A 26063-nucleotide genomic window follows, 5' to 3' on the forward strand; every position below is an offset into this window, starting at 1 on the left:
GAGCAAAGCCCAGAGTAGGCTAGTGCCTTTATCATGGTTCTTTAATAAACCAGTGACCTGGCCAGGGTTAGAATGTTAAACTTGGTGCCTGACAGTTATTCTTTGTTAGTCTCTTCTGAGACTTATGGGACATCTTCTGATTCTTCTCGCTAATTCAGTACCATGCTTGTTGTCTTTTTTTTTTTTTTTTTTTTTTTGCGGTACACGGGCCTCTCACTGTTGTGGCCTCTCCCGCTGCGGAGCACAGGCTCCGGATGCACAGGCTCAGCGGCCATGGCTCACGGGCCCAGCCGCTCCACGGCATGTGGGATCTTCCCAGACCGGGGCACGAACCCGCGTCCCCTGCATCGGCAGGCAGACTGTCAACCACTGCGCCACGAGGGAAGCCCCTTGTTGTCTTTTTATCTTGTCATTTCCTCTGCTCTCCCAAAAAATCCAATTTAAATCCCCATCAGGTTTATTCATTTTTTTAACTTATTCTTGCTTACATTCACTCATTATCTCATTCATCCATCCATTGCTCTTTTCCAGACACCGTGGTAACATACAGGATGAAGCAGAGTTCATGCTTGACCTCCCACCACTGGGATCATTTTGTTCTTCTTGCCCAAGTATCGTATTTGTTTGCTAGGGCTCTCATAACAAAATACCGCAAACCAGGTAGCTTAAACCACAAAAATGTATTGTCACAGTTCTAGAGGTTAGAAGTCCAAAATCAAGGTGTGAGCAGAGTTGGTTCTTTCTGAGGGCTGTTGCAGGCCTCTCTTGTAGCTTCTGCTAGCCTCCAGCGTTCCTTGGCTTGTAGTTGGTGGTCTCCCTGTGTCTCTTTACATTGTCTTCCCTCTCTGTGTGTCTGTCTCTATGTCCAAAGTTCCCCTCTTTATAAGGACACCCGTCCTATTGATTAGGTCAACACTAAAGGCCTGTTTTAACTTGCTTACCTGTAAAGATCCTGTGTCTGAGTAGTTTCACATTCTGAGGTACTAAGTATCAGGACTTCCAACAAACTTTTTTTTTTTTTTAACCCATAACACACATCAAAGCACTATATTGCCCTTTTTGTTTGTTCATAGGCAAATGAAGACTGTTTGTTTGTTTGTTTGATTTTGTTTGCTGTACGCGGGCCTCTCACTGTTGTGGCCTCTCCCATTGCGGAGCACAGGCTTCAGACACGCAGACTCAGTGGCCATGGCTCACGGGCTCAGCCGCTCCACGGCATGTGGGATCTTCCCGGACCGGGGCACGAACCCGCGTCCCCTGCATCGGCGGGCGGACTCTCAACCACTGCGCCACCAGGGAAGCCCAGACTGTTTTTATGGTTTGTTGCTTTGTCTGCATTTGGTCCTCTTTCCATACTCAGTTATTTTTTTCTTAGTAACTATTTCCCAAGCTTTTTGGAGAGCTTTCATTATTACAAAGTTCTTCCATACGGGTAAAATCTCTCTTCCTGGAGTTTCCAAACATTTGTCTTAATTCTGCAATTTTAAACATCAGAGATTTAAATTTATTCCATTCCTACTCTATAGGAATCCAACTATCTGAGATCCTTTAACTCTGATAGAGTTTTTCCATCATGGAACTGTGGTTACACCTTTGACACACAAATTTCAAGGCAGGAGTCTATATCATCTGGTTAGTCTTTCCCTGGCACTTTGAGTTCATGCTTAGCCCTAAGATATCTCATAGATTTAATTGGTTAAATTAGCACTAATTAACATAAAATCATAAAATAATACAGAGTGGGCATAAGTGGTGCAGGGAGTTATCAGAGATCATTTTATTGAGTTATGTAATATTCCCCTGTGTCTGTAAGAGGTGAGCTATATCTCTTTTCTAGACCTTATCACTCTGGTATCAAAGTCACAGCCCCAAAGCCAGATTCTATTTTTGACAACTTTATATAACCAAACACTTTTATCTTGTGGTCTGCTTCCTTTTACAAATAGAAAATTTTAACTCTGAGTAAAGATGGAAAAAAATTACCACGTTTTTACTTGAGTTCTTCTGATTGCTCCCCAGGAAAATTCCCAAGAGATACAACTAAAGTAAATTTAGAATTTATTCCTTCCCATGGGGCTGAGCTTGCTACTTAGATACCACTTGAAAATAATGTATTTTCATCATGATTTACTAAAAGCACAGAAAGGAATAAGCTTTGTAATGAAAAAATGGTATGCACACAGAGATTTTTTTCTAACTTTCATCAGTGGACTTCTTCAATTAAAATGTTTTATGGAAATCACATAATGAAAAATGAGTGGACACTAGTGGAGGGTGACCAAATCATCTGTAATGATTGAATGAAAGTAACACTACCTTCCCATCACTAAGTCTGGCAATTGTAGATATCCTGTTAATTCCCTTTCCTCACGGTGGGGGGGTGGGGGGGTACATTTGGCAGTTTCTGTATTTCCTCAGCAGAAATTTGCTGACTGTCATTAAAGAGCTTTACCTTATTGGTTAGTAGAAAAAAATTTCAAATCTCCTAGTAACTGTGTACCTTTCATGGTCTATGAAGTATATAATGGTGCTTCTCTAGAAATTTTAGATTCCTGTTCTTTATAACCATTCTAAAGTTATTCTTTTAGGTAATAAGGCCTTTACTGACTGACCAAATGAAAACCACTCACCTTTCTAACACTCTATCCATATGCTTTTCTTGATTTTTCTCCATATCACATATTATTATCAAAAGTACTATGTCTGTTCCTTTATAATTTCATGTATTGTCTTTCTTCCCCAACCAGAATTTATGGGTGAGGATTTTTGTTAATTATATTCACTGCTATATCCCCAGTGCCCAGAACAATGCCTGGTTCACAGTAGGTTCTCTATAGCAGTAAATTAATTTGATGAATTAGTGAACAGACCGCTTTATCCACCAAACTGCTTTTAATTTGGGGGTGATTCACCAATTCCTTGCTCCCACCTAAAACAAAAAACAGAAACTGGGCTTCCCTGGTGGCGCAGTGGTTGAGAGTCCGCCTACCGATGCAGGGGACACAGGTTCGTGCCCCGGTCCGGGAGGATCCCACATGCCACGGAGCGGCTGGGCCCGTGAGCCATGGCCGCTGAGCCTGCGCGTCCGGAGCCTGTGCTCCACAACGGGAGAGGCCACAGCAGTGAGAGGCCCACGTACCGCAAAAAAAAAAAAGAAAAGAAAGAAACAAAGCAAAACAAATAAATAAAATCTTATTCATTCTCCGTACGACACTTCTTGTGTAGTTCAGGGTTACAGTTTTTCCTTCTGCTTTCCCCTGTGTTTTTCTTCTTTTGCTGAACAGATGACAGTGCGCTTTCTCAAATTTATTTCAGTCCAGTATTTTTGTGTGTGTCTGTGGATTACCTCGAGCATCACACCTATGAAACTTTCATAAACCAGAGCACCAAAACGTGTTCCTCATGCTCTTTTTCTTTCTTTTACACAATGAAACTGTTTACGTCATGACCCCAGATGATCACAAACGTCAAGAAAGGAGGTTAAACTCGCTCTTTTTGCAAAGTATAAACTTCCTTGTTCCCACTTACCTCTGCCTGTAAAACTCATTTTGTACAGCTCTTCAGAGCTTCTTGCTATCTGCTAGATTGGATGCCGCCTGACTCAAGTGGATTTTTGCTCAAATAAATTGTTAAAATGTTATAAAAAAAAAAAAAAAAGGTTAATGTAGCATGTTCTCTACAAAATCAGGAGAGAATGTCATAGCCATTGGAAGAAATAGCAGTGTAAATTCAAAGGATTTGTTTGGAACTAGATTTATCATTCCAAGATTTATCTGTCTTTAAAAAAAACACAATGATATTTTTCTATCAAAAGAAATAGCACGTTTTATCAATAATGATACTTGCCACTTTTGTGCACTAAGATAAGCTACATTTAAAATGTTGTCACCTCTGTCTGGTCTTAAAATTACATAAACTGCCAAGTGTTAAAACTTTTTCCTACCCTTAGACTTGTTGAACAATTTTAGAGCTTTTTTAGTAATAGACAAACTCCTTATTAAAGTATTTTTGTTCTAGAGTTTAAGCCAGGATCCTATTGCAAAGCAGATGGTATTCATGAGCTGATTTTTACAAGAATGTGTTTTGCTTCACTGATTGCTGTTTTGATAGCTATTTTTAAGATTTTTAGAACCCTTTAATGTCTGTTTCTGAGAGTAATTTCCATAACCTAAATTGAGAACTTTTATTTCTGTCAATTTTATTTCTGTCAGAATATACAGATTTAAGAAATAATGACCGTGATAACCAAGTGTGATTTGAAGAATAATATTTTTTAGGGGTTGTTTTTCATTACTGTCTTTGGAAAGCAACATAAGAAACCAGTCTATTAAAACTGACTTTGACGAAATAAGCTGTTTTATAATGGTAGTATTTACATATATGAGAGAAAAAGTATTCATATATTAAAGACTGACTTTCTAGATAGCTGAGGCCTCATTTTTTTCTATAGCTTTTACACCCTCTTCATTGCTAGTACACTTTTCTTATCATATTTCTTCTTTATGATTAAAATCTTGGATATTATTATATATTATTATACTATTATATTATAAAATAGGAAATAGTATGTTAAAGTGTTTTTCAAAATAAATGGCAGTAAAATAATAATTTATGGTCATTATTATTAGGGTCTGGTAAAAATCAGATTGAATGTATACATGTAGACAAATGTCAGTGAAAACCAGAAAATTTTTAAATTGATCTCATCAATCTAGTGTTCAGTAGGTAACCTTTGCTATTTCATTGTAATCGGTATCTAAGGATTAATTTCAAAGCAAGCCTTTTCAGACTGAAGGGGAAAAAAATCAGATTATTTGTGTTATTTTTTCTCAACGTCAACATTTCAAACTATGCCAATAAACATAATTATAAGAAACAGACGTATGTTCCTAATGTTCAGTGAAAGACCTTTGCTGAAAATGTAACCCTAAATATTAGGAATTACTAGTTTAACACGGGGGAGTTCTGAACTAATAGAGCATTGATTATTACTGACCCAGTTTAAAACCACTGAGCATCATTTAACAGTTATTAGCTTCCTAAGTATTTTATCATAATATTCTTAATTCAGTACACTACCTGTTTTGAACAGCTGTGCAGTTTAAAACTGACTCTACATAAAGCTACCTACATATTCTCGAAAATACATCCCGTCCCAACAAACAGACATGCACTTTTGTATATTTGTTTATGTTTTGTTTTGGTTTTTTTTGTGATACGTGGGCCTCTCACTGTTGTGGCCTCTCCCGTTGCGGAGCGCAGGCTCAGCGGACATGGCTCACGGGCCCAGCCACTCCGCAGCATGTGGGATCTTCCCGGACCGGGGCACGAACCCATGTCCCCTGCATCGGCAGGCGGACTCCCAACCACTGCGCCACCAGGGAAGCCCTGTTTATGTTTTTTAAAATTACTACTTATTTAAGATTCTATAATCTGCCACATGTGCTATTACTGAAATAAATAACAAGCAACTAAAATGATCGTGATGTAAAAATTTGGAAAAGTTTTGAGGTACAATGTACATAGTGGCATAAATATGTATTCCACTAGTTGCTTTACTTTTTCTTATCACTATGTTCAACATAAAAATACATGTTTGTAATAGACATGTTTGCCTATACATATACATCTATACATAAGCTAGTTAATACTTTTATAGCCTTATATAACTAATAAAATAGTTTCAAATTCAGTTGCTTGGTAGAGATCCAAACCATTTCTTTTCTGTAGGTTTTATATTTATTTTATTACATATTTTAAAGATGAGAAATCTGAAGTCCAGGTCAGTGTTCTTTGCACCTCCATACCCACCCAATATTAATTCCATTTGTAGCAAATGAATTTCTTCTACTTAACAGGGTTTTCTTTTTGGTCCTCTTCTGTATCTTGACTTATGTGTAGAGTTTGAATTAGGAAAGCACCAGAACAAGTATAGTGAGGTAAATTGAGCCTGAAATGAACTGGCTAAATAAACTGAGGTAACTTAGTCTAAAGCTTTAAACAACAAAGGGAATTTTTATCTTTTTTTTTCTCCTTAAGAACAGTTTGCTAGAGATTCAAATTGAAACAGTTGAGAAAAGCAATGGTTGAGCACAATGTAAGAAATCTTTAAGCTAAATTATAGAACTGCTGTCTCTCTTTATTTTGGTTGAAAAAATTTTATAAGATGACAAATAAAAGCTTAACTTTGTGAAGAACAGTAAATAACCCCTAGGGAGTAAACAGTAACATTAGAAGAGTTGAAGCTAAAAGTGATTATACTCACCCTCTCTCCTCCTCCTTCCTCAACTGAATGAAAAAGATATATACGAAAATTGTTTGGGCTCACTGATAAACCATTTTAACTACATAAGTAAATCACTCTCAATAAGTTGGACCACATTTTAATTTCTGACCTGTTGGGTAGTATATTTTAACATGACAGGGACAAGACAAGTCTCCAGTGTTTTTTCTGATAAAACTCAGCCCTAATCACAGAGCTCAGTCTCCGGGCATAGAGGCTACTTTTATGGGTTAGTCATTTACTTTTTAGAAGGTCGAGCTGAAATCACTGTTTAAAGTACTAATAAGCGCTAGTTGTAGAGAGTTTCAGGATACTTCATGAAAGACCCAACATCATGACATTTCTCCTTTTGACATTAACAAATGTGCGTGAATTTCTTCAGTGTGTCATAGGTATTAAAATGATAGTAATGTTTCTAATAAAACAATGTTATTTTGTTTAGAATAAGCTTCTTTGAGGCGCTTTCAACCAGTTCTTCCATTTATGGCATGAGCTGATGCCTGTAAATGCTCACTCAAATGCACTGCAGTCAATAAGCTCAGGTTTCATTAGTTATCCATTTGGAAAATCATCTAATCACCCATCAAAGTATACCTCTGTTCTCATGTAACTGAATTTATAGAATTAAGGATTGGAAAGTTAACCTCTTAAAATAACACTTAGAAAAAATATTGTTGAATTTACATAAGTCCATGCATGAGCTTTATCATCTCAGAAGACCAAAAAAAATATTTCTTGCCACTTAATTTAATTGCCATCCTTTATCAGTTCTTAATAGCACTGTCTTCTAAAGAACCAGATGGTTCTCCTGTTCATATGGAAGAAGGGCCATGGTCCTCCTTGCCAAGGAAATTTTGTTGTTTAATTTAACTTGGGGGAAGCTATTCATGTGATTTAGGTTTATGAAAAATAACTATTTTTATTTACTGCACTCATGTAGGTCAAAGCAGCTTGGAAGTATTTTAATGTCATGTTCCAAGGTTTTATAGGCCAGAGGATAATAAATCAATGAGAAAGGAACAAAAAACAATAACAGAGATTCCTGTGATTTTGTGGTTAGGCATTTCAAGAGTCTAAACATAAATTATCTTTATTATCTCAAGATAATTTAGTAAAGACTGTGCCACTCTTAAAAGGTCATGATGTTTCTCATGGCTTTAGGTAAGTACTTATTGAATCATTCCTTAAATTGCTAATGATCTGAAGTGCTGGAGAACATAGTAATCAATCATCATTCTAATACTCCATGTACAAAACTGTAGCATAATTAGAGATTTACATTTTACAGCATTTGAAATAGTTATTTTTGTTCTGAATACAATTATTTTTGTTCTGATTGGCAATGAGAAATGCAAATGAGGAGATATTTTTTGGAAGCGTTGGAATCACTACAATCCCTCTTTGTGGATCAATAATTTGTTCTCAAAATGAAGTAAGTCACAGGCAGGCAATACTATAATATTCAGCATGCTGAAAAAAAAAAAGCAGGTGGAAGAGATGTATCTTACTTTTTAAATATACATTTATGTTTTAGGGTAAGTTTTCAAGTTAATTCTTGGAAATTTTTATTAACTTTAATTTTCCACTTCAGATTGCTCGTATAAACCATTAACACATTTTCTGGTAAAGGGATGTAGTCGTTATCTTGTGGTAGCATGTTAGAACTGTAAATGGATTTGCGCTTGAAGAAGGAGTCAACGTTAGCTAGTTCTTCATAGCATTCCGTCTCCTAGTCCAGCAGCACTATGTAAAAGTTAAATGGTATAGAAATGAGGAAATAGGTATCTGTGTTTATTTTCCAGTGATCTGATCTGATTTTAATTCTTATGCTATCATGTTTTCATAGCCTTTAGGTTAGTCAGTGCTTTTAAATTACTTCTTTGTTTCTCTTTATACTCACTGGTTATCAAACCTTGTTTCTGCTTAGCTAAGAGCATATAGGCAAAATACGTTTTGCTGCCCCAATAAATTTTTGAAGTAATAACTACAAAAAGAGTGATTTTAAACATAGTAATAACTGGATGTTGGGAGATTAAAAGGAAAAGAAAAAGGAGGTCATCAGTACCTTTAAGCATTTCCTTTTCTCTTAGGAAAATGATCAAGAAAATGTAATTTTGAATGAAGCAACACACCAGTGAAGAAATATATCTGTAGTCTTGCACAGAAATGTGTTTTTCTAATGAAAATGTAAAATCTAGAAATAACAAAGATGGATGGATGGGAGGGATAGAAGGTAGAAGGGAGGAGGGAGAAATACATACACATACATATGTATAAAAAATGATCACCTTAAAAACTTCTAAGAGGGCTTTCTAAAATACCTTATACAGATTTTAGGAGAAAAGAAATTAATCTGTTTGGGACATTCCAGAAAATAGAAGGCAATACGTGTTGCACAGACTGCCATCTCTGATGCGTCTGTCCAGTGAGGTGGAAACTAGTTTTCTGCTTGGCTGCCAGCCCAAGAGCAGTGACTTTCAGCAAGAAAACAAGACAAACTGGGGCAAGAGGCACATCAAGGAAAAGCTTAAAGATGCCTGATGAAATATTGAGTGCCGCTTTCACAATATTAATTGGAGAACATTTTTGCCTCTGCTACTAGACTTTGAAAAATAACTTGTGTGTGACTTTTAAATATGTTCTATTACTTTGTTTTTATTTTCTGACTAATAACGTCTTGTGTTTCAGTTTCTCACTTTTTTCTGGCTACTAGAATATTACAATAATTAAAGAACTACTTAAAAAAAATTTCAAGTACATTCACAAATGGTAAATTCTCTCCCATAGCTGTAGAGACTCAAGACTGTTTATTGATAAAGGTCTTTATATTTTTTCAGTGATTCGGTGGTATTTTCATAGCAATGATGATACTGCTTGTTTTGAGTTTGATTCATGGAAATAGTTATGAAATTATTCCACAGTACTCTAGTTGAAGAAATTTGATGGCTTTATGTTGTGTGTGCCAGGCACTGTGCCTTATTGCAATGCCTAGTGGATTCTAGATGTTTTATCAGTTTTTAAGGTATTTTTCCATGAGTGGTATCATTTAGAATTTCATTTTCACAGGTCACTCCTCCGTTGTCTTTCATTTTTCTTGTATATCTTAAAGCAATAGAAATCACTGAGCCCTTGCACTCAACATTTGGAATGTTTTAGCTGTGTGTAGGGGTAAGGGTGGGATGGTGGTAAATAATGGGTCTGTTTTGGGAGCACATTATTAATGATACAATGTATAGGATAGAATGCTGAATATTTTTATATTCAACTGCTATTTTGTGTCAAAACTGGAAACTGTAGATGTTGGGGTAGAGAGACCCCTGGAAGGTGAATTAATGCTTTCATTGACATTTCAGAGAGTGAGACTCTGCTTCTAGTCCTTTTTCAAGGAAGGACGTGTAGTCATGTTTTCCAGCTTGCAGCCTTGTGTTTATCTTACAGCTTCATCTTCATCCTCCATCCTAACTTTACAAAGTTAAAGGAGTATGCTAACCAGTGTTCATGTATTTTATTTGTTTGTTTGTTTGCGGTACGTGGGCGTCTCACTGCTGTGGCCTCTGCCGTTGCGGAGCACAGGCTCCAGACGCGCAGGCTCAGCGCCCATGGCTCACGGGCCCAGCCGCTCCGCGGCACGTGGGATCTTCCCGATCCGGGGCACGAACCCGTGTCCCCTGCATCGGCAGGCGGACTCTCAACCACTGCGCCACCAGGGAGGCCCTCGTGCGCATTTTTAACCTCCTTTGGTAGGGAGGAGAATTCTTACTTTCAAAGGAAGACTTTTCAAATGTCTTCATATTATGCAATGCCATTACACTTTCAAAGTAATACACTTAAACGCTCTTTCTCAAACAGTTTCACAACCACAATCATGTAGTACACATGAACATCTTAAATTTGAAAACTCTTAATGCATATACCAAATCTTCCAAATGCTAGTCTAGGAAAAGAAACAATCATTAATTTCAGCCTCCTATTGACCTCCATTATATTCAGAGAACTGAGAAGATTATTGTGAAAAAAACTTTTTAAAAACAGAAGACATATATTTGTTAGTATTTTGGAAAATTATTAAGTAGTAAGATTTCAATTTTAATTTTATTACTATTTTATTATGGTCAGTTGATATTAAAAAGCATAATAACATGTGCATTTATTGATTAAGAAAACAGTTTTTAAAAATACTTGGAATATGAATTTACCAAATTCCACAGTTTTCTGTGGAAATGAGAGGATTTTACAAGGAAATAATACTTAATGGATGCCTACAATGAGTACTAAATATTTTACACAGAGGTCTCATTTGCTCTTCATAACAACCCTATGACTTGATTGTGAGTATTAAATACAGTAAAAATAATTGAGGGTGAGAGAGAATAAATAACATGCCAAACAGCTGCTTTTGTGGTTCCAATTCCCCTTGAGATTCCTCTGTGAGGATGAATAAGCTATGATTTCAAAATCACTCTGCCATATTTTACAAACTCACAACATTTATTCATTATGAATTTGCATTCAGATATTTAAAATTTCAGAAATACACATAAACCTCAGTTGACCTTTAGGATATTGCTTCTGATTATTTCTATTAAACAATTAGGTCGATAAATGGAGCAGAAAAATAACAGAAAACAGATTAAAAAAACACCAAGGTAACAAATTTGGGAGTAGTAAAAAGGCAATAAAAGTTCACTGTCTTGGGCTTCCCTGGTGGCGCAGTGGTTGAGATTCCGCCTGCCGTTGCAGGGGACACGGGTTCGTGCCCCGGTCCGCGAAGATCCCACATGCCATGGAGCAGCTGGGCCCATGAGCCATGGCCGCTGAGCCTGCGCGTCCGGAGCCTGTGCTCCACAGTGGGAGAGGCCACAACAGTGAGAAGCCCGCGTACCGCAAAAAAAAAAAAAAAAAAAAAAACAGGGTCTTGGACAAATATGATATAATTAATTAGACATAATTCCCATATACTTTTTGTTATTTTGGGGTCCTCGATTTTTAGTGATTAGGAAAAAGGGAAGAATTAAGGTCTTTGTATTATTAGCAAGAAGAAAAAAGTAAAGAATATGCAACTAGAAGGCAGAAGGCCTGAGATCTAGTTGTGAATATGCTGCTACATGGTTGGGTAACTTTGAGTATATCAGCTTATTTTAATTATAGTCAAAATGATCTCTCATGTCTTCTGATATTCTAAAATTGTATGATTCTCAAGACCAGTGATTCTTAGAATGCAAGTTTATGACAAATTAACCAAATAAAATTGAAAATATCTGACAGCTCACTGATAAATTTTATCTGATTTTTTTAAAGATTTTAATGAGTTTTTGAATTGTTTGTAGTCACTTCCTTTTGCTTCATGTAGAAGTTTCTAAAGCATTTAGAAGAAGCTGAAATTACTAAAGAATAATAGCATTGAAAGAAAATAGAAAACTCAAATAGTCAGAAAAATATTGAAAGATTAAATAGGAAATTGGTTCAGATAACTCTTGGGGAAAAAGAGACAGCAGCAAACGAGAGGATTTCATTTCAAAACATTTCATGATTGGAATAGGAATTAGTCACTTCAGGGGGTGGAAGTAGGAATGGGAAGATAGAAGCAAACAATTGAACAGCACAATGAGCATCTTCAACAAATATAACTTAACCTTTAGATAGTTAACACGAACGCTCTGGGCGTACCTTCAGTAAGTAATACTATGTATATTCAATAGGATGGAAAATGAGTTTTTAAGAGTTCTCCTGAGAGTCTAACTAAAATATAATCCTGCCCAGCAGTGTACTCTGTGCTTGATTTCAGAACTCACTTCTAATGTTACAAAGTTGTAATAATAATCAATTTACCAAGAAGAGGAAAATTATTTTTCAGTTAACTGCATTTGTGACTAATACTTGAAATTATGTGTAGAATTTTAATTTTATTATGCACTCGTAGCTAAAACATATATGAACTCACTTTTATTTAAATGTAAATTATGGTTTTTTTGACCTTTTACTTTTTTTTGTTGATGATAAAGTATTTTTTTAAGTATTTTGTTTACTTAATTACAGACAAAAGGTTCTCAAACCACGACACCCTCTGGCACTCAGAAAAAAGTGAAGAGAACTCTGCCAAACCCACCTCCCGAGGAGACCTCCACAGGAACTCAGTCAACATACAGCACTGTGGGCACAGTTTCCAGGAGAAGGATCTGCAGAACCAACACGATGGCACGAGCCAAGATTCTCCAGGATATAGACAGAGAGCTCGATCTTGTGGAGAGGGAATCTGCAAAGCTTAGAAAGAAACAAGCAGAACTTGATGAGGAAGAGAAGGAGATTGATGCCAAGTTACGGTACCTGGAAATGGGGATTAACAGGAGGAAAGAGGCATTGTTAAAGGAGAGGGAAAAGAGAGAAAGAGCCTACCTCCAGGGAGTAGCTGAGGATCGTGATTACATGTCTGACAGTGAGGTCAGCAGCACCAGACCTGCCCGAATCGAGAGTCAGCATGGCATAGAGCGACCGAGGACTGCTCCCCAAACTGAATTCAGCCAGTTTATACCACCACAAACCCAAACGGAATCTCAGCTAGTCCCTCCTACAAGTCCTTATACCCAATACCAATACTCTTCCCCTGCTCTTCCTACCCAAGCACCCACCCCATACACCCAACAATCCCACTTCCAGCAACAGACTCTGTACCATCAGGAAGTTTCACCTTATCAGACTCAGCCAACCTTCCAAGCTGTGGCAACGATGTCCTTCACACCTCAAGCTCAACCTACACCAACACCACAACCTGCTTATCAGTTACCGTCACAGATGATGGTAATACAACAAAAGCCCCGGCAGACTGCGTTATATTTGGAGCCCAAGATAACTTCAAACTATGAGGTGATTCGCAACCAACCCCTGATGATAGCACCTGTTTCTACTGATAATACGTATGCTGTTTCCCACCTTGCTAGTAAGTACAACAGCTTAGACTTGAGAATAGGATTGGAAGAAAGAAGTAGCATGGCAAGCAGCCCAATATCAAGCATATCAGCAGATTCTTTCTATGCAGATATTGACCATCATACTCCACGAAATTATGTCTTAATTGATGACATTGGAGAGATTACGAAAGGAACAGCCGCTTTAAGCAGTGCATTTAGCCTTCATGAAAAAGACCTGTCAAAAACAGACCGTCTCCTTCGAACCACTGAGACACGTAGGTCTCAAGAAGTGACAGATTTCCTAGCACCTCTGCAGACTTCTTCCAGATTGCATAGTTATGTGAAAGCAGAGGAAGACCCGATGGAGGATCCTTATGAGTTAAAGCTTCTGAAACATCAGATTAAACAAGAATTCCGTAGAGGGGCAGAGAGCTTAGATCACCTCGCTGGTCTTTCCCATTATTACCATGCCGATACTAGCTATAGACATTTTCCAAAATCTGAAAAGTATAGCATTAGTAGACTCACACTTGAAAAACAAGCAGCAAAACAACTACCAGCAGCCATACTTTATCAAAAGCAGTCAAAGCATAAGAAATCACTAATTGACCCTAAAATGTCCAAATTTTCACCTATTCAAGAAAGTAGAGACCTTGAACCTGATTATTCGAGCTATATGACTTCTAGCAGTTCATCTATTGGTGGCATTTCTTCCAGGGCAAGGCTTCTTCAAGATGATATCACTTTTGGCCTCAGAAAAAATATTACAGACCAACACAAATTTTTGGGATCATCTCTTGGCACAGGGCTGGGCACATTAGGAAATACCATACGGTCAGCTCTGCAGGATGAAGCAGATAAGCCATACAGCAGTGGCAGCAGGTCCAGACCTTCTTCCAGACCTTCCTCTGTCTACGGGCTTGATTTATCAATTAAAAGAGATTCTTCCAGCTCTTCTCTAAGACTGAAAGCTCAAGAGGCGGAAGCTCTAGATGTTTCCTTTAGTCACGCATCACCCTCTAGCAGAACTAAGCCTACCAGTTTGCCGATTAGCCAGAGTAGAGGAAGAATACCAATTGTGGCCCAGAATTCTGAAGAGGAAAGTCCACTCAGTCCTGTTGGCCAGCCAATGGGAATGGCCAGGGCTGCAGCTGGACCCCTGCCACCAATATCTGCAGACACCAGGGATCAGTTTGGATCAAGTCACTCATTGCCTGAAGTTCAACAACATATGAGAGAAGAATCACGGACTCGAGGCTACGATCGTGACATAGCTTTCATCATGGATGACTTCCAACATGCCATGTCAGACAGTGAAGGTAAATTGGGCCTCAAACTACCTTGTTACTCTCAAAACTCAAACTCTTGTGTTTCTGCATGTTTAATTTTCCTACTCCACGGACGTATTCTACTTTTCTTGGTGCGTCTTTTGCATGTTTACTTCTATTTTATTTCTTGTAAATGGAAATTTTATCTTGTGTATAGATTTCGTAGCATGCTCTTCTTTATTTCTTTTTAGTTTATTCTTTTACTGTTGTTTCTTGGTTGTTTGCTTGATTTGTTTGGTGTCCACTTTTCCAAAACCATTACCAAATAATTGTGTCAATAAAATATGGTCATCCTTTAAATCTATAGTTGGAAATATTTTCATTGTATGTTTCTTTTATTTTTTTAAAAGGCATTTTTAAAGTTATTAGTTTTTCTCAGTTTGTGAAATGATTAAGGTTTTGAGCCATTAAGTACTATTCTGCTAGACTCTGTAATAGAAAATTATTTATGTCATTTTGTGAGATCAGTGTTCGTTAATTCAGAGAACGTTCTCTTTTTGAGAACTTTCAAATAGGTCCTTAATGTTAACATAATGTAGAGTTTTATAATTCTACTTAAATAAAAGGTTTGTATTTTAATCTCTCTCATTATGAATGTCATAATTGACAAGTTTGTACATTTTGCATTACATACTAGAAAGCTTAGTACTAAGTATGGTTTTGACAATAAACAACAGTATTATCCACATGCTTGTCAGTATGTATGAAGCATTGTTTAGATTTTAAAATTGGAAATTTGTACACTGCTTTTGTGAATTTAGCTGTTTGAGCTGAAGCCTTCCTTGTGTGTTCAGTTAGCCTTTTCCATGGCTTTGCTTTTTGCATTATTCCATTTTTTTTCTGACCTAAATTGTCATTACTAGTTTTTCATATTGAACAAGAGATTTATGGCAAGTACATACTTAACTGAAAACTGGTTCATGGTAATTTTCTTTGTTTAATCATATAGAACCATAAGGATTTTAGAAAATGACCTAGACCAAGTCTAAATTTGAAGACAGGGTTGGACAGGTACAGAGATGTGAAGTCTTGCCCATGCCAAGAGGACTCATGACACTTGGTTCTTTTCTTTTTCCCCCCTCTGTGGTATACATTTGAATGTAGGTGTGGTTTGAGTCCTAAAAATAAAATATTTCTCATCAAATAAAAATGTATTACTTCATGGCTTTAGAGAGTGCGAAACACTAAGTTAACATGAACATCTCTTATTTTAAATCTAACATTTTCCCTGAGGACTTAGAGGAAAATATGTTTTCATGAAAAGGATTTTCTTTGTTCTGTATCTAGACACCAATATGATTTTAGAAGTTCAAATGTAGGTTTGATCAGGACTGAGGTAATCACTGGATCTGAAGGAGGAGAGACTGCTTTTTCTAGTGAAATTCCAAGAGACTATTCACTTCCTGATTTGTTTTATTCTCTACAGGCTATTGGATTGACCATTTTTTATTGATAACCAGCCAATTAAATAAAACACTCTGTGTGGTTTTTTTTTTATTTAGCCGATTGTTTGAATCAATCTACATAGTTAAGTAAGTTATATAATGCAGAAACGTTTACTTTTTTCTTTTTTCACAATCCACATTTTACACACATTATATATGTATATAAATATATATATAAAATGACTGCTACAGAAGAATAAAAAGGCTCTTCAATAATTGTATCTGTAAAATAGCAAAATAAAAACTAACAGGTCAATCACATAACTAAACACCTAAAATCTGTGTGTGCATGATGAACATATACCTGGAGAGAATTTGACAAATTAATTTATTCATCACAGATGTTTTGCCATCATGGTTCCAGACATACAGATGTTTCTAGATATTCCAAAATACGGCAGTCATTTACGTACAACCATGTAAAAATAACCAAATTTTAATTTCTCATATGTTTGGATGATGTGTACTCATAGTCATCAAAGACTATGGAAACTTGATAAAATATTAAGACACATCAAAAAATACTTATCAAATACAATTTGGTAAGTATTTGGAAGTATCATAAGCTTAAAAAAAAGCATGTTAATCTCCAGAAGATTATTTAAACTAATTTGGATGAGACATCATGCAGCATACAAAATTATGAAATATGTAACGATGACACCAGAGAAGTAAACAATTACAATGAAATTTACACAAAGTCAAATTGAGTTAAAATGTATTTTTAGATTAAGCAGACAAGAAATTTAGTCATAAAAATCATGTTGATATAGAATTCTACAAAGAAAAACTATAACAAACTGAATTACATATGTAATATTATGTGTGTGAATTGTAGTGATTATCTTTAAAAGATGTATGTTTTAAAATGTTATCTATTTTCTTTGTGTTTATATCTCAAAAGCATATCACTTTTCTTCTGGTGAACAGTGGTCTGCTTTTCTTTTGAAATCTTGGATTCCTTGGGTAATTAAGAAAAAAAGTAGAAAATATTCTTTCCAATTACATAACTCAAGACATTATACTCATGAAATATTAGGGATTTTTAAAATAAAAATTAACCACATATATACTATATCTGTGTTTGAATGATACTAAAACAACTTTGAAAAGTATAACATTCCAACAGGCTATTTAGTATCATGTAAACAAAGCAGATTTAACTGATTTCAAATTTTTGCGCTTTCTCTGAACTCAAACTCTAGGTTATAGACAACAGGATGTTTTTCAGATGTATTCTGTATAACTCCAATTAATTTTGAAATATCTCATTTGAGGTATAATCTAGGTAGGCATAATTTATGTTGCTTACTATTTATGACCATCAGCTTGAAGTCTACAACTTAATATTCATTCATGGTTAAGAGAAAAACTAAACTAGAGACAGTCAAGTTGTATTTCTACAACCGCAAATATTTTGTTGAAAACATTCTTTCAAAATATACTCCATGTAAAAAGAGAAAAAAAGCATCGGTATGTGCAGTCTTTAAAAAAATATTCCAATGAATATTTCATACAGAGTAGAAGTAAGCTGTACGTATAACTATTGTTACAGTCAATAATGTGAATAATGCTAGACCCCAAAATAGCTTTCTTGCATTTTACATTTAAGAAAAGAAAATATCAGTGGCTTAAAACGATGGGATGTTAATCTCCAGCAAAATTATTTAATTTGGAAAATATTATTATTATTATAAAATTTAGTTTTTAAAGTTCGGATCTACTGTGGCAGATCAGACAATTGCAGTTATAAACAATTAGCAATTAAGTCCAACTTGCTGTAAATGATGAAGACAGAATCCAGTATAAGAGCAGATTTATATAATCTGGTTTTTCTTCATTGATCTATAAATTCCTATGCAAAACATGCTAGCCATCCTAACTTGGTTACGTATAGAGTCATTATAAGACATAACACAATCAAAGTATGTCATCAGAATTGGAAATAAATTGACAAAATTTATATATCAGGTTGAGATTCTGCCTTATCTGTATAGACACAACCAAGGAAACATTTTAAAGGATTGTTATTTTAAATGCATTAAGCAAAGTTGTATATTCAAGTGAAATCATGTAGTGCATTATCCAAGATAGTCATTTATTAAAATCAGTATAGAGTATTTTTTATGAAAAACATGTAATAAAGATATACAAAAATTAATATAAAATGATGTTTGTTGATAATCTAATAAGTTTTAGAGATTAAATAATGGATTTTCTATTTACTTATCAAGTTTATATTAAATATTTCTTTCATAAATTTAGTCACTTGGTGTCAAAACTATGAAAAACCATAATAAATATTGAGTAGATTGTGAGAAAAGATTGTGTAACTGTTAATGAGATTCAAGGGACAAATTAATATTTATTTTAACATGTGCTTATCATAATTAGGATATTTAGCTTTCTTTAGTTGATGACTAATTTTCCTGTGTTTCATTCATTTCCTGAATATTATGACATTTGCAAGGCATTGTTTTTAGTATTGAGGGAGAAAAAAAAAACAACAGAAGAAGACATGAGCCTTACCCTCAAGCAGCTTAGAGTCTAATAGGGGAGATCAGATAAGTACATATGCAGCCACAAACCAGGTATGTATCATATTTCCTCAAATCTAAGGCTGACTAAATTATGACACATCATCTATCATTCTGTGTTTATTCGGGGAAAGTGCTGTGGTTAATCAGTGGCCTTGACCAAGATCACGGGAGATGTAGAGGTGAGTAATGCTCTATATGCTGTGGGTTTGCCAGCCCTGCCAGTAAAAAGCTAATGGAAATTGCCTGGGAAAAAGTCTTGGGAGAAAGCAGTAGAAGAGAAGTCAGTGATGTAGACAGAAAGAGAAGTGCAATGAGATAGAGAGGAACACTCAATAGTACGGCATTGTAGAAGCTATAGAGTTTCAAGAAGGCATAGGTTGATAGCATCATCAACAGATCTTTCAGGATGAGCACCTGAGAAGGGGTACTCCATCTGCCATTTAGGAAGCAAGAATATATTTCCAGAGACTATTAATTAGGGATCCTTTTACAAAGAATAAAATTACATAAAGTCAAATTCTGTATATCAGGTAAACAATGATTTGGGGGCACTAAATAAGAAAAAGACCTTGGAAGTACCAAGAACTGAATGGGATGAAAATTTTTAAATAATATTTATATACTCAAATATGGTTGTATTTTTTAAGAAGTATTTTAAGATGTCAAGGTTTGGCACATTTTAAGTACAAAAAGCAGTCAACCAACTCTTTAATTCCAGAATCTGTGATCCCACAGAAAACAAGTATTTAATTTTTAATGAAAAATGCTAATAGATCTATTTTTAGTATTAGGCTACCAGGTGATTATGGCACACATGTTCCTAGCAATGATACCTGGGATTCTCCTAAAAATAAGTGCTTTTGTTTATTTATGGATGTCATAGAAATGTCAGGTTTTCAAAAAATGCTCACTTGATGTCCAAAGCCATAGTGGTACTGGGTTGATATGAGAGTGGGGAAATAACAGAATCTTCTGTATTCAAGGAATATCTTTTCCTTGGATTTTGGTGATGGGTAGTGGGGAGAGGTGAGGAGGTGGTACTGATGGACTGAGGTTGAATAGAATGACCTTTGAGAAATATTCATTGTACATTTATTTATTTAATCACTGTCTAAATTTCTTCTTTCACCTAATCTAAATTTAAATTTTGTTTTATTTTGCTTTGAAAAGTTTCACAGGTGGCACATCATTTTTTCTAGGTTATTCCATGGTACAAAATTTTTAACATAGTATTGGAAGTGATTTTTCTGATCCTGTTGGGAATTGTGCTTGAAATGCATGAATGATTAATAAGCCTGGAGCATGTTAGTACTTCAGAACATCTGCTGCCCTCTGTCATCTGTATTTGTTAGAGTTGGAATGTTTGATGTTTCCTTGGTCTCCAAAGCCTATCACCTGCGTCGTGAAGAAACAGATTGGTTTGACAAACCCAGGGAATCTCGTTTGGAAAATGGACACGGTCTGGATCGAAAACTGCCAGAAAGGTTGGTCCACTCTAGACCACTCAGTCAACATCAAGAGCAGGTAAGTGCTATATTGAGCAATCTCTTTCAGATTTATTAAAAAAAAAAAAAAGATTCATTTCATCCTAAAATGGTCTCAGTTATCCTGCAATGAATGGGACTTTTGTCAATCAGGTTCACAAATGATTTTTCTTTTCAGTATCTTAAAGTACTAAGTAACCTTACTTCATCATCCATGACTGACGTCGCACCATAACCATGATGCTTCTACCAAGGCAATTTAAGTGATTTTTTCCCTCTAACAGATAATTAAGTTTGTGCAACATACCCAACACTGCCATACACAGAGAATACATGAAGCTCCTAAAGAGCTTACAGAATATTGGGTGAAATAGATTTGGGTAATTTCAATGTTCTCCATAACAGTATGTTCAGGTGTCAAGCAAATAAGAGGATGACCAAACCAAGTCAGCTGGAGACAGGGAAGGCGTCAGTTGCGGGTGAAGGGATGATGTTTTAGGGTCTATTATGTGGAAGTGTTTTTTTGTTTTACATTCATTTTTGGCTTTTATCTTCAGAACAACTTTCATAAAGTATGTTTTATTAATACCTATTTATAGGTGAAAAACTTAAACTTAGAGGTACTATTCACTACTACATAAATATAATATTATAATTCATGATCTTACTCACTTTAGAACAAATGTGGTGATGTTTGAATTGAATTTTGGTAGATCTTAGGAGATTAACAGTTGGATAATCTGAGGGAGATTCCTCTGGTAAGCCACGTGGCCTTAAATCCGTTGCCGTAACAGACCAGATTTTTGCAGGCTGTATATTCATTATGATCATTAAAATACCCACAAAGAGATAGTTACTTATATCATGTACATTAACTCCTAAATCATCCCTGTCTGATTAATGATTCACTGATGTAAATGACAACCATATTTTGAACAACACAGAAGAACCATATGAATTTACTATAATTCAGTGTTTGTCACATTAAGGTGTAAAAGAAAACAAGACTTTTACATGTATAAGTACTGTCTAAAACATACTATCTATGGTCTTATATTTGATTTTTTTCCTAAGTAGTTTCAGCTTTCATAGACAAATTTCCAGCTGATTAGAATTTTCTTTTCTCAGAATTTTGTTCTAAATTTTTCAGAATTGTTCTGAATGTTTTCTCAGAATTTTATCTTGTTATTCTAGATGCTATCATATTTTATAGAAATCTGTTCTTCTCTGTATATTGTAAGTATTCTAGATCTAGAATAGATCTAGCTCAGAAGTGGGAAAATTAAAGGATTAAAATCATTCTGAATGTGTTTAAAAATTTCAATTTACCTTTTATCTACAATTACTAAAACAAGCAATTGGTCAAATGAAAATAATTTCCTTGAATTTTTTTTATTACAGGAATCTCTCTGTAATGACTTACTTGTTATATCTTACCTATCTTGTTTGTTTCTCTGAAGTTTACTATTTCTGACAAACCTAGATCAAGTTAATGAAAACACAAATCCTTTAAAGAAATCCTAATAAGATGAACTACAAAAACTGAAGAGCTAAAAGAAATAATAACTTCCATACAATTATTTCCCTAAACTTCTGAGGATCCAATCAGAATAGTCTTGTCCAACTAATTTATCCAACTAATATTATACAGGATATATTTTAAAATAATCTGTGTCCATCTCCAAAAATATTTTCTAAAATTATTGTATGTAGATTAAACATAAATATTCCTAATGACTTTTTTGTTCATAATTTTCTGTTACATCTACAGATTTATGATTTTGGTTCACTGAAGACATAGCACATCATGTTTAAATATATAATTATAAAGCAATTTAATACCAAAATTAGAGTGGCTATATTTGAGAATCATTTAATTAATTTCTCTCTTTGATAACGTAGAAAATGTAAGGATCCTTGTTAGAATTATATACAGGTAAATGTAATAATGTGTAGTTTCTTGCTAAAAGATATTTTTTACATTTGTATTTTGTTATCTAACATACAAACAAAAACACTGCAATACTCAAAACTGAAAATATGTAGAATTATAAACTAGTTATAAAGTGAACAGCCATATAACCACCACACAAACAAAGAAAGGGAGGATTTTCTGCCCACTGAAACCTCCAAGTGCCCTTTGCAGATTGTAATTTTCAACCTCTCCCAAACAGGTGGCAAATATACTGACTTTTGTGACAATAATTTCTGTTGCTTTATAGATTTCTCTAAATAAAAGCTTTATTGAAGACAACATACGCTTTGATTACATTTATATAAAGTTCAAAATTCATGCTTTTTTGCATTAATACTTATCTTCAAATACTGTCTTCCTCATTAACTCATCAAAACTATATTTTGGTCTAGAAGGAATAGCAAAATAGCATTCTTGTTTTAGTCACTCCTTTGCATATTTAATCACAAAAAGGTAATATTGAACTCTTGGTACCAATAAGTCCAGCTGCTTTTATTTGAAAACTTATGCATAATAAGAATTTATGTACATAAAGTGCTCTGGAGGCAGAAGTAATAAAACCAAATTGACTAATGCAAGCACTAATTTGCTTTAAAAAATATTTAATGTAAACATACATTAGAGAAATTGAAGAGTATTTCCGAAGTTAGAGTCAAAAATCATATAAACCATAAAAATAAACCAAGTCTTCAAAACTATATTTGTTTCTTTTCAAATATATATATTTATGTTTAACCTCTGCACTGTTCAGTAGAAATTCAACTCTGTTTTGTGAATTGAACAGATCACCTGCCTCCTTTCTCTTTTTTTATTTTTTTTTATTTTTTTCAGTCTCTTCATCTATAAATAGGACTAATACCCTTCACAGAGTTGTTACAAAAGTCAACATTTCTCTACTAGTACAAAATGCCTTCACTCTGCACTAATGCCCATGCCTTGTGCAATTCCCATGCAACCGCTATATTGCGGTACATTGAGCTCCTCTGAAAGAGCCACTCTTTTTCTTTCTTCTGGGCTTTTGAATGTCTTGTTTCCTCTTCCTGATCATTCCCCCTCCTCTCTTCTCTTGGCTAACCCTATTCATCACTCAGGTCTCCATGTACATGCCTCATCTTGCAAGGAGCCTTCTCTGACACTACCACCACCACCTCCCCACAAGTGTTCTTCCTTTGTGCTCCAGTAGCACTCCATGCATTGTGTCTTGGTCTACGGGCTTTTAGAGAGCAATTGCTGTCTCCTCCATCCACCATGGTATATGTGCAGTGCCTAACACAGGGTTTGGATCCCCAGAAGGGCACTCTGTCCCCTGCATCTGTCATACAAGGTATTTAGGTGAGGGAAAGCATGAATGACTGTATAAATAAAAGATATATTAACACAAGAGTTGTTATTTCGTAAGTATGAAGGGCCAGTTCATGAACATAATTTCTCTTGAAATATTTGTAGGTAGGGAAGAGGAAGAACCTTTTTCTGGGCAGCATACAGGTGATAGTTCTGTCAGTGTAGAATCATCAAAAGACTATGCCATCAGAAACCTGGCTCTTGGGGAGAGGTATGAGGCACTACTTGACGTCAGTCCCGCCCTCTGGCCTTGTTCCTACTCTTAGTTGGCAGAAGCAACACCTGCCGTAAGACTTCATCTGCTAGAGAACTCTCTCAACACTTACCTGCGTTGGTTAGAAAAAAGCCAATATCCAGCTAGTGCAAACGTGGGAGATGGATACTTCTGCTTTCCTCACACTCTTGGTCACGTTGATCAAAATTGAGGCAGTTTAATGTTTTTAATTGATTAAATGAATTCATGAAGCTGAAATTACAGGAAATCCTGTGAGATGCTCTGAAAGCAATATTCATGGAAATGAAGATGCTTAACATCCCTTCTACTTAATATCATCATAGATACATCTTGAAAGGCAGTAGGGACTAGTTGATAAAACTGATGAAACATTTGGGAAACCTGATTACTCTTCTAGACTATGCAGTAGGGGAACTATCCGATTATATCAGCTTCTCCCTAGACTGGAGAATTAGAGTAAAAGGCAAAATTGTGTTTTCTTAGTTTATTTTTGGCCAAGTGAAATTAGAAGACATTTGAAGTAAAATGAAATAATATCCATAATTTTAATGAATTATCTACAGTAACAAAGTAAAGTTGAGTTATATCTAATAGTTGTAGGATTTTCAATGCACATGGTTTGATTTTTAGTAAAAAATAAAGATCTTTAAATGCAGATTAGGGGAGGGAGGAAGGAGAGGAGGAGAGGAAGAAGGAAAGTAGAAGAAGGAGAAAAGACGAAGGGAGGGAAAGTAAGGAGGCCAGGAGAGAAAGTAAGAAAGAGAAAGAGACAGAATGGGAGGCCAAGAGTATGGAAGAAAAGAGGAAAATGCACACTCTTTTGTTATGAATATATACAAGGTTTTCAGTGGTATACAAAGTTAGCATCAGTATAAATTATCAAGATTGACTGATTATACTGACCATAATATTTTTACAATCTTGCAAACAATACCTTAGCTTTACTTTGCAGAATTCATATAATATTCTTGGACTAGACAGGATTCTGCTGTTGACTGGGGAGTGTTTTATATCTATCAGAGGCCTGATTAAGCTTATTCTTTGCCGGAGAGAATAAAAGCTAAAGGCTATAATTTAAGTTTGTATTTTTTTTTTAGTACATTTTCCTTTTAAAATCCAGAAGTCTAGCAGTTTTACTGATGGATTTTCAAAGACACATTAATATCACAAGAGTATTACAAGGAATCTTCCTTCACAAAATGTAGATCCCTTTAGTTCTAAATTCTGTTTAATATTTTGGTTTGGTAGTTCCAAAAACTTCTTAAACGTATTCTGAAATTGTTCGTATTGAATGTCTCTTTACTGTTATTTCATTTGTAATTATAGTCAAAAATTCTCCTGAGGTGATAAATACAAGATTCTATCCTAATAAAATCCTATTAATATAGGTATATAAATATTTTACTATTTCTATCTTTCATTATTTCACAAATCTCTTTTGAAAGCCAAATTCCATAAAATATAAAGCATAAGTTTGGATTTGCTAATTTACTTTTGTTTCAGAAATCTCATTTTGCCAGGTGGAAGCAGCAATAATGCAGTCTATAGTATTCTCATGTTCAAGTCTCAGTAATGAGAATTGAAATCACAGGCTTGTAACAGGAACTTTGAGTGTTGTTTCTTCTACCCGAAGGAACATCAGAAGTAAATGAGAAGTAACACCTTTGCATACAAAGAAGGCTTCAGAAAATATTAGAATGAGGAAAGATTTGATTTATTTATACAGAATTAGTCTCAGCATCAGGTATACATTGAAACTGCTAGTAGATGTGCTCAGCAGAAGCAAAATTCCACAATGAAATCAAAATAACATAAATATGCCTTCCTAGTAGAGTGATAGAGATGCAGAGTATGAGGATCTTCTCTGGCTTTTCTCCCTTAGGATCACTTGATTGCTGAAAATTGACAATGCCTATTTCTAGGCTGTCCAAAACAAAGTCAGCAGATATCAATTTTCCATATACTTCCTCTATCCACTGTCATCACTACTATGCACTACCATAGTAACAGACATCCTTTAGGTGTTACACGTGCTCGTTGATTTTCCAAACACAACAAATCAGTTTGCAAGAGAAACGGGTTGTAAACCTAAAGACTATAATGAACTCAGAAACCAGTAACGTCATTGTGTAGTATTAAATGCTTAAAATTGTCATCATTTGAGGGTCTTCTAATATATTTTCATTGATTGAATCAATGTGCTTTGAAAAATAAGTGAATTCTGTAAATTGCCTTTTAAGTCTCTTTAACATTGCTTTTTCACCTTATCACATGTACGTCTTAGATTATACAGATGAACGGGAAAACTGTGCACTACATCTTTCCTCATGCAAGGATAAAAATAACAAGAGACTCCAAGGATCACACAGTTTCAGGTAAAGGAAATCAAATAATCTAGTTCTTTTCACTTTAATGTCGCACTGAGATATGTATTTGAATTTCAGTTTAGATGACTCATTAAATTTTAGAAAACACCACTTTTTATGTCAAAAGTTGTGTATTGGAAAATTTCAAAAAATAAGCAGGC

At 35.1% G+C, this 26063-nt stretch overlaps 1 protein-coding gene across 1 annotated transcript in view; it reads left to right on the forward strand.

Moving 5' to 3' along the window:
- The window catches only part of PCLO (piccolo presynaptic cytomatrix protein), a 366471-nt gene that overhangs the window by 210673 nt on the left and 129735 nt on the right, over positions 1–26063 (forward strand). Inside the window, exons 7-9 of the mRNA XM_032643160.1 lie at positions 12320–14507; positions 19889–20025; positions 25821–25911. Of these exons, the coding sequence (XP_032499051.1) occupies positions 12320–14507; positions 19889–20025; positions 25821–25911 (2416 nt within the window). The remainder of the gene's footprint in view (positions 1–12319; positions 14508–19888; positions 20026–25820; positions 25912–26063) is intronic.

The sequence above is a fragment of the Phocoena sinus genome, chromosome 9, assembly GCF_008692025.1.
Source record: "Phocoena sinus isolate mPhoSin1 chromosome 9, mPhoSin1.pri, whole genome shotgun sequence".
NCBI lineage: Eukaryota > Metazoa > Chordata > Mammalia > Artiodactyla > Phocoenidae > Phocoena > Phocoena sinus.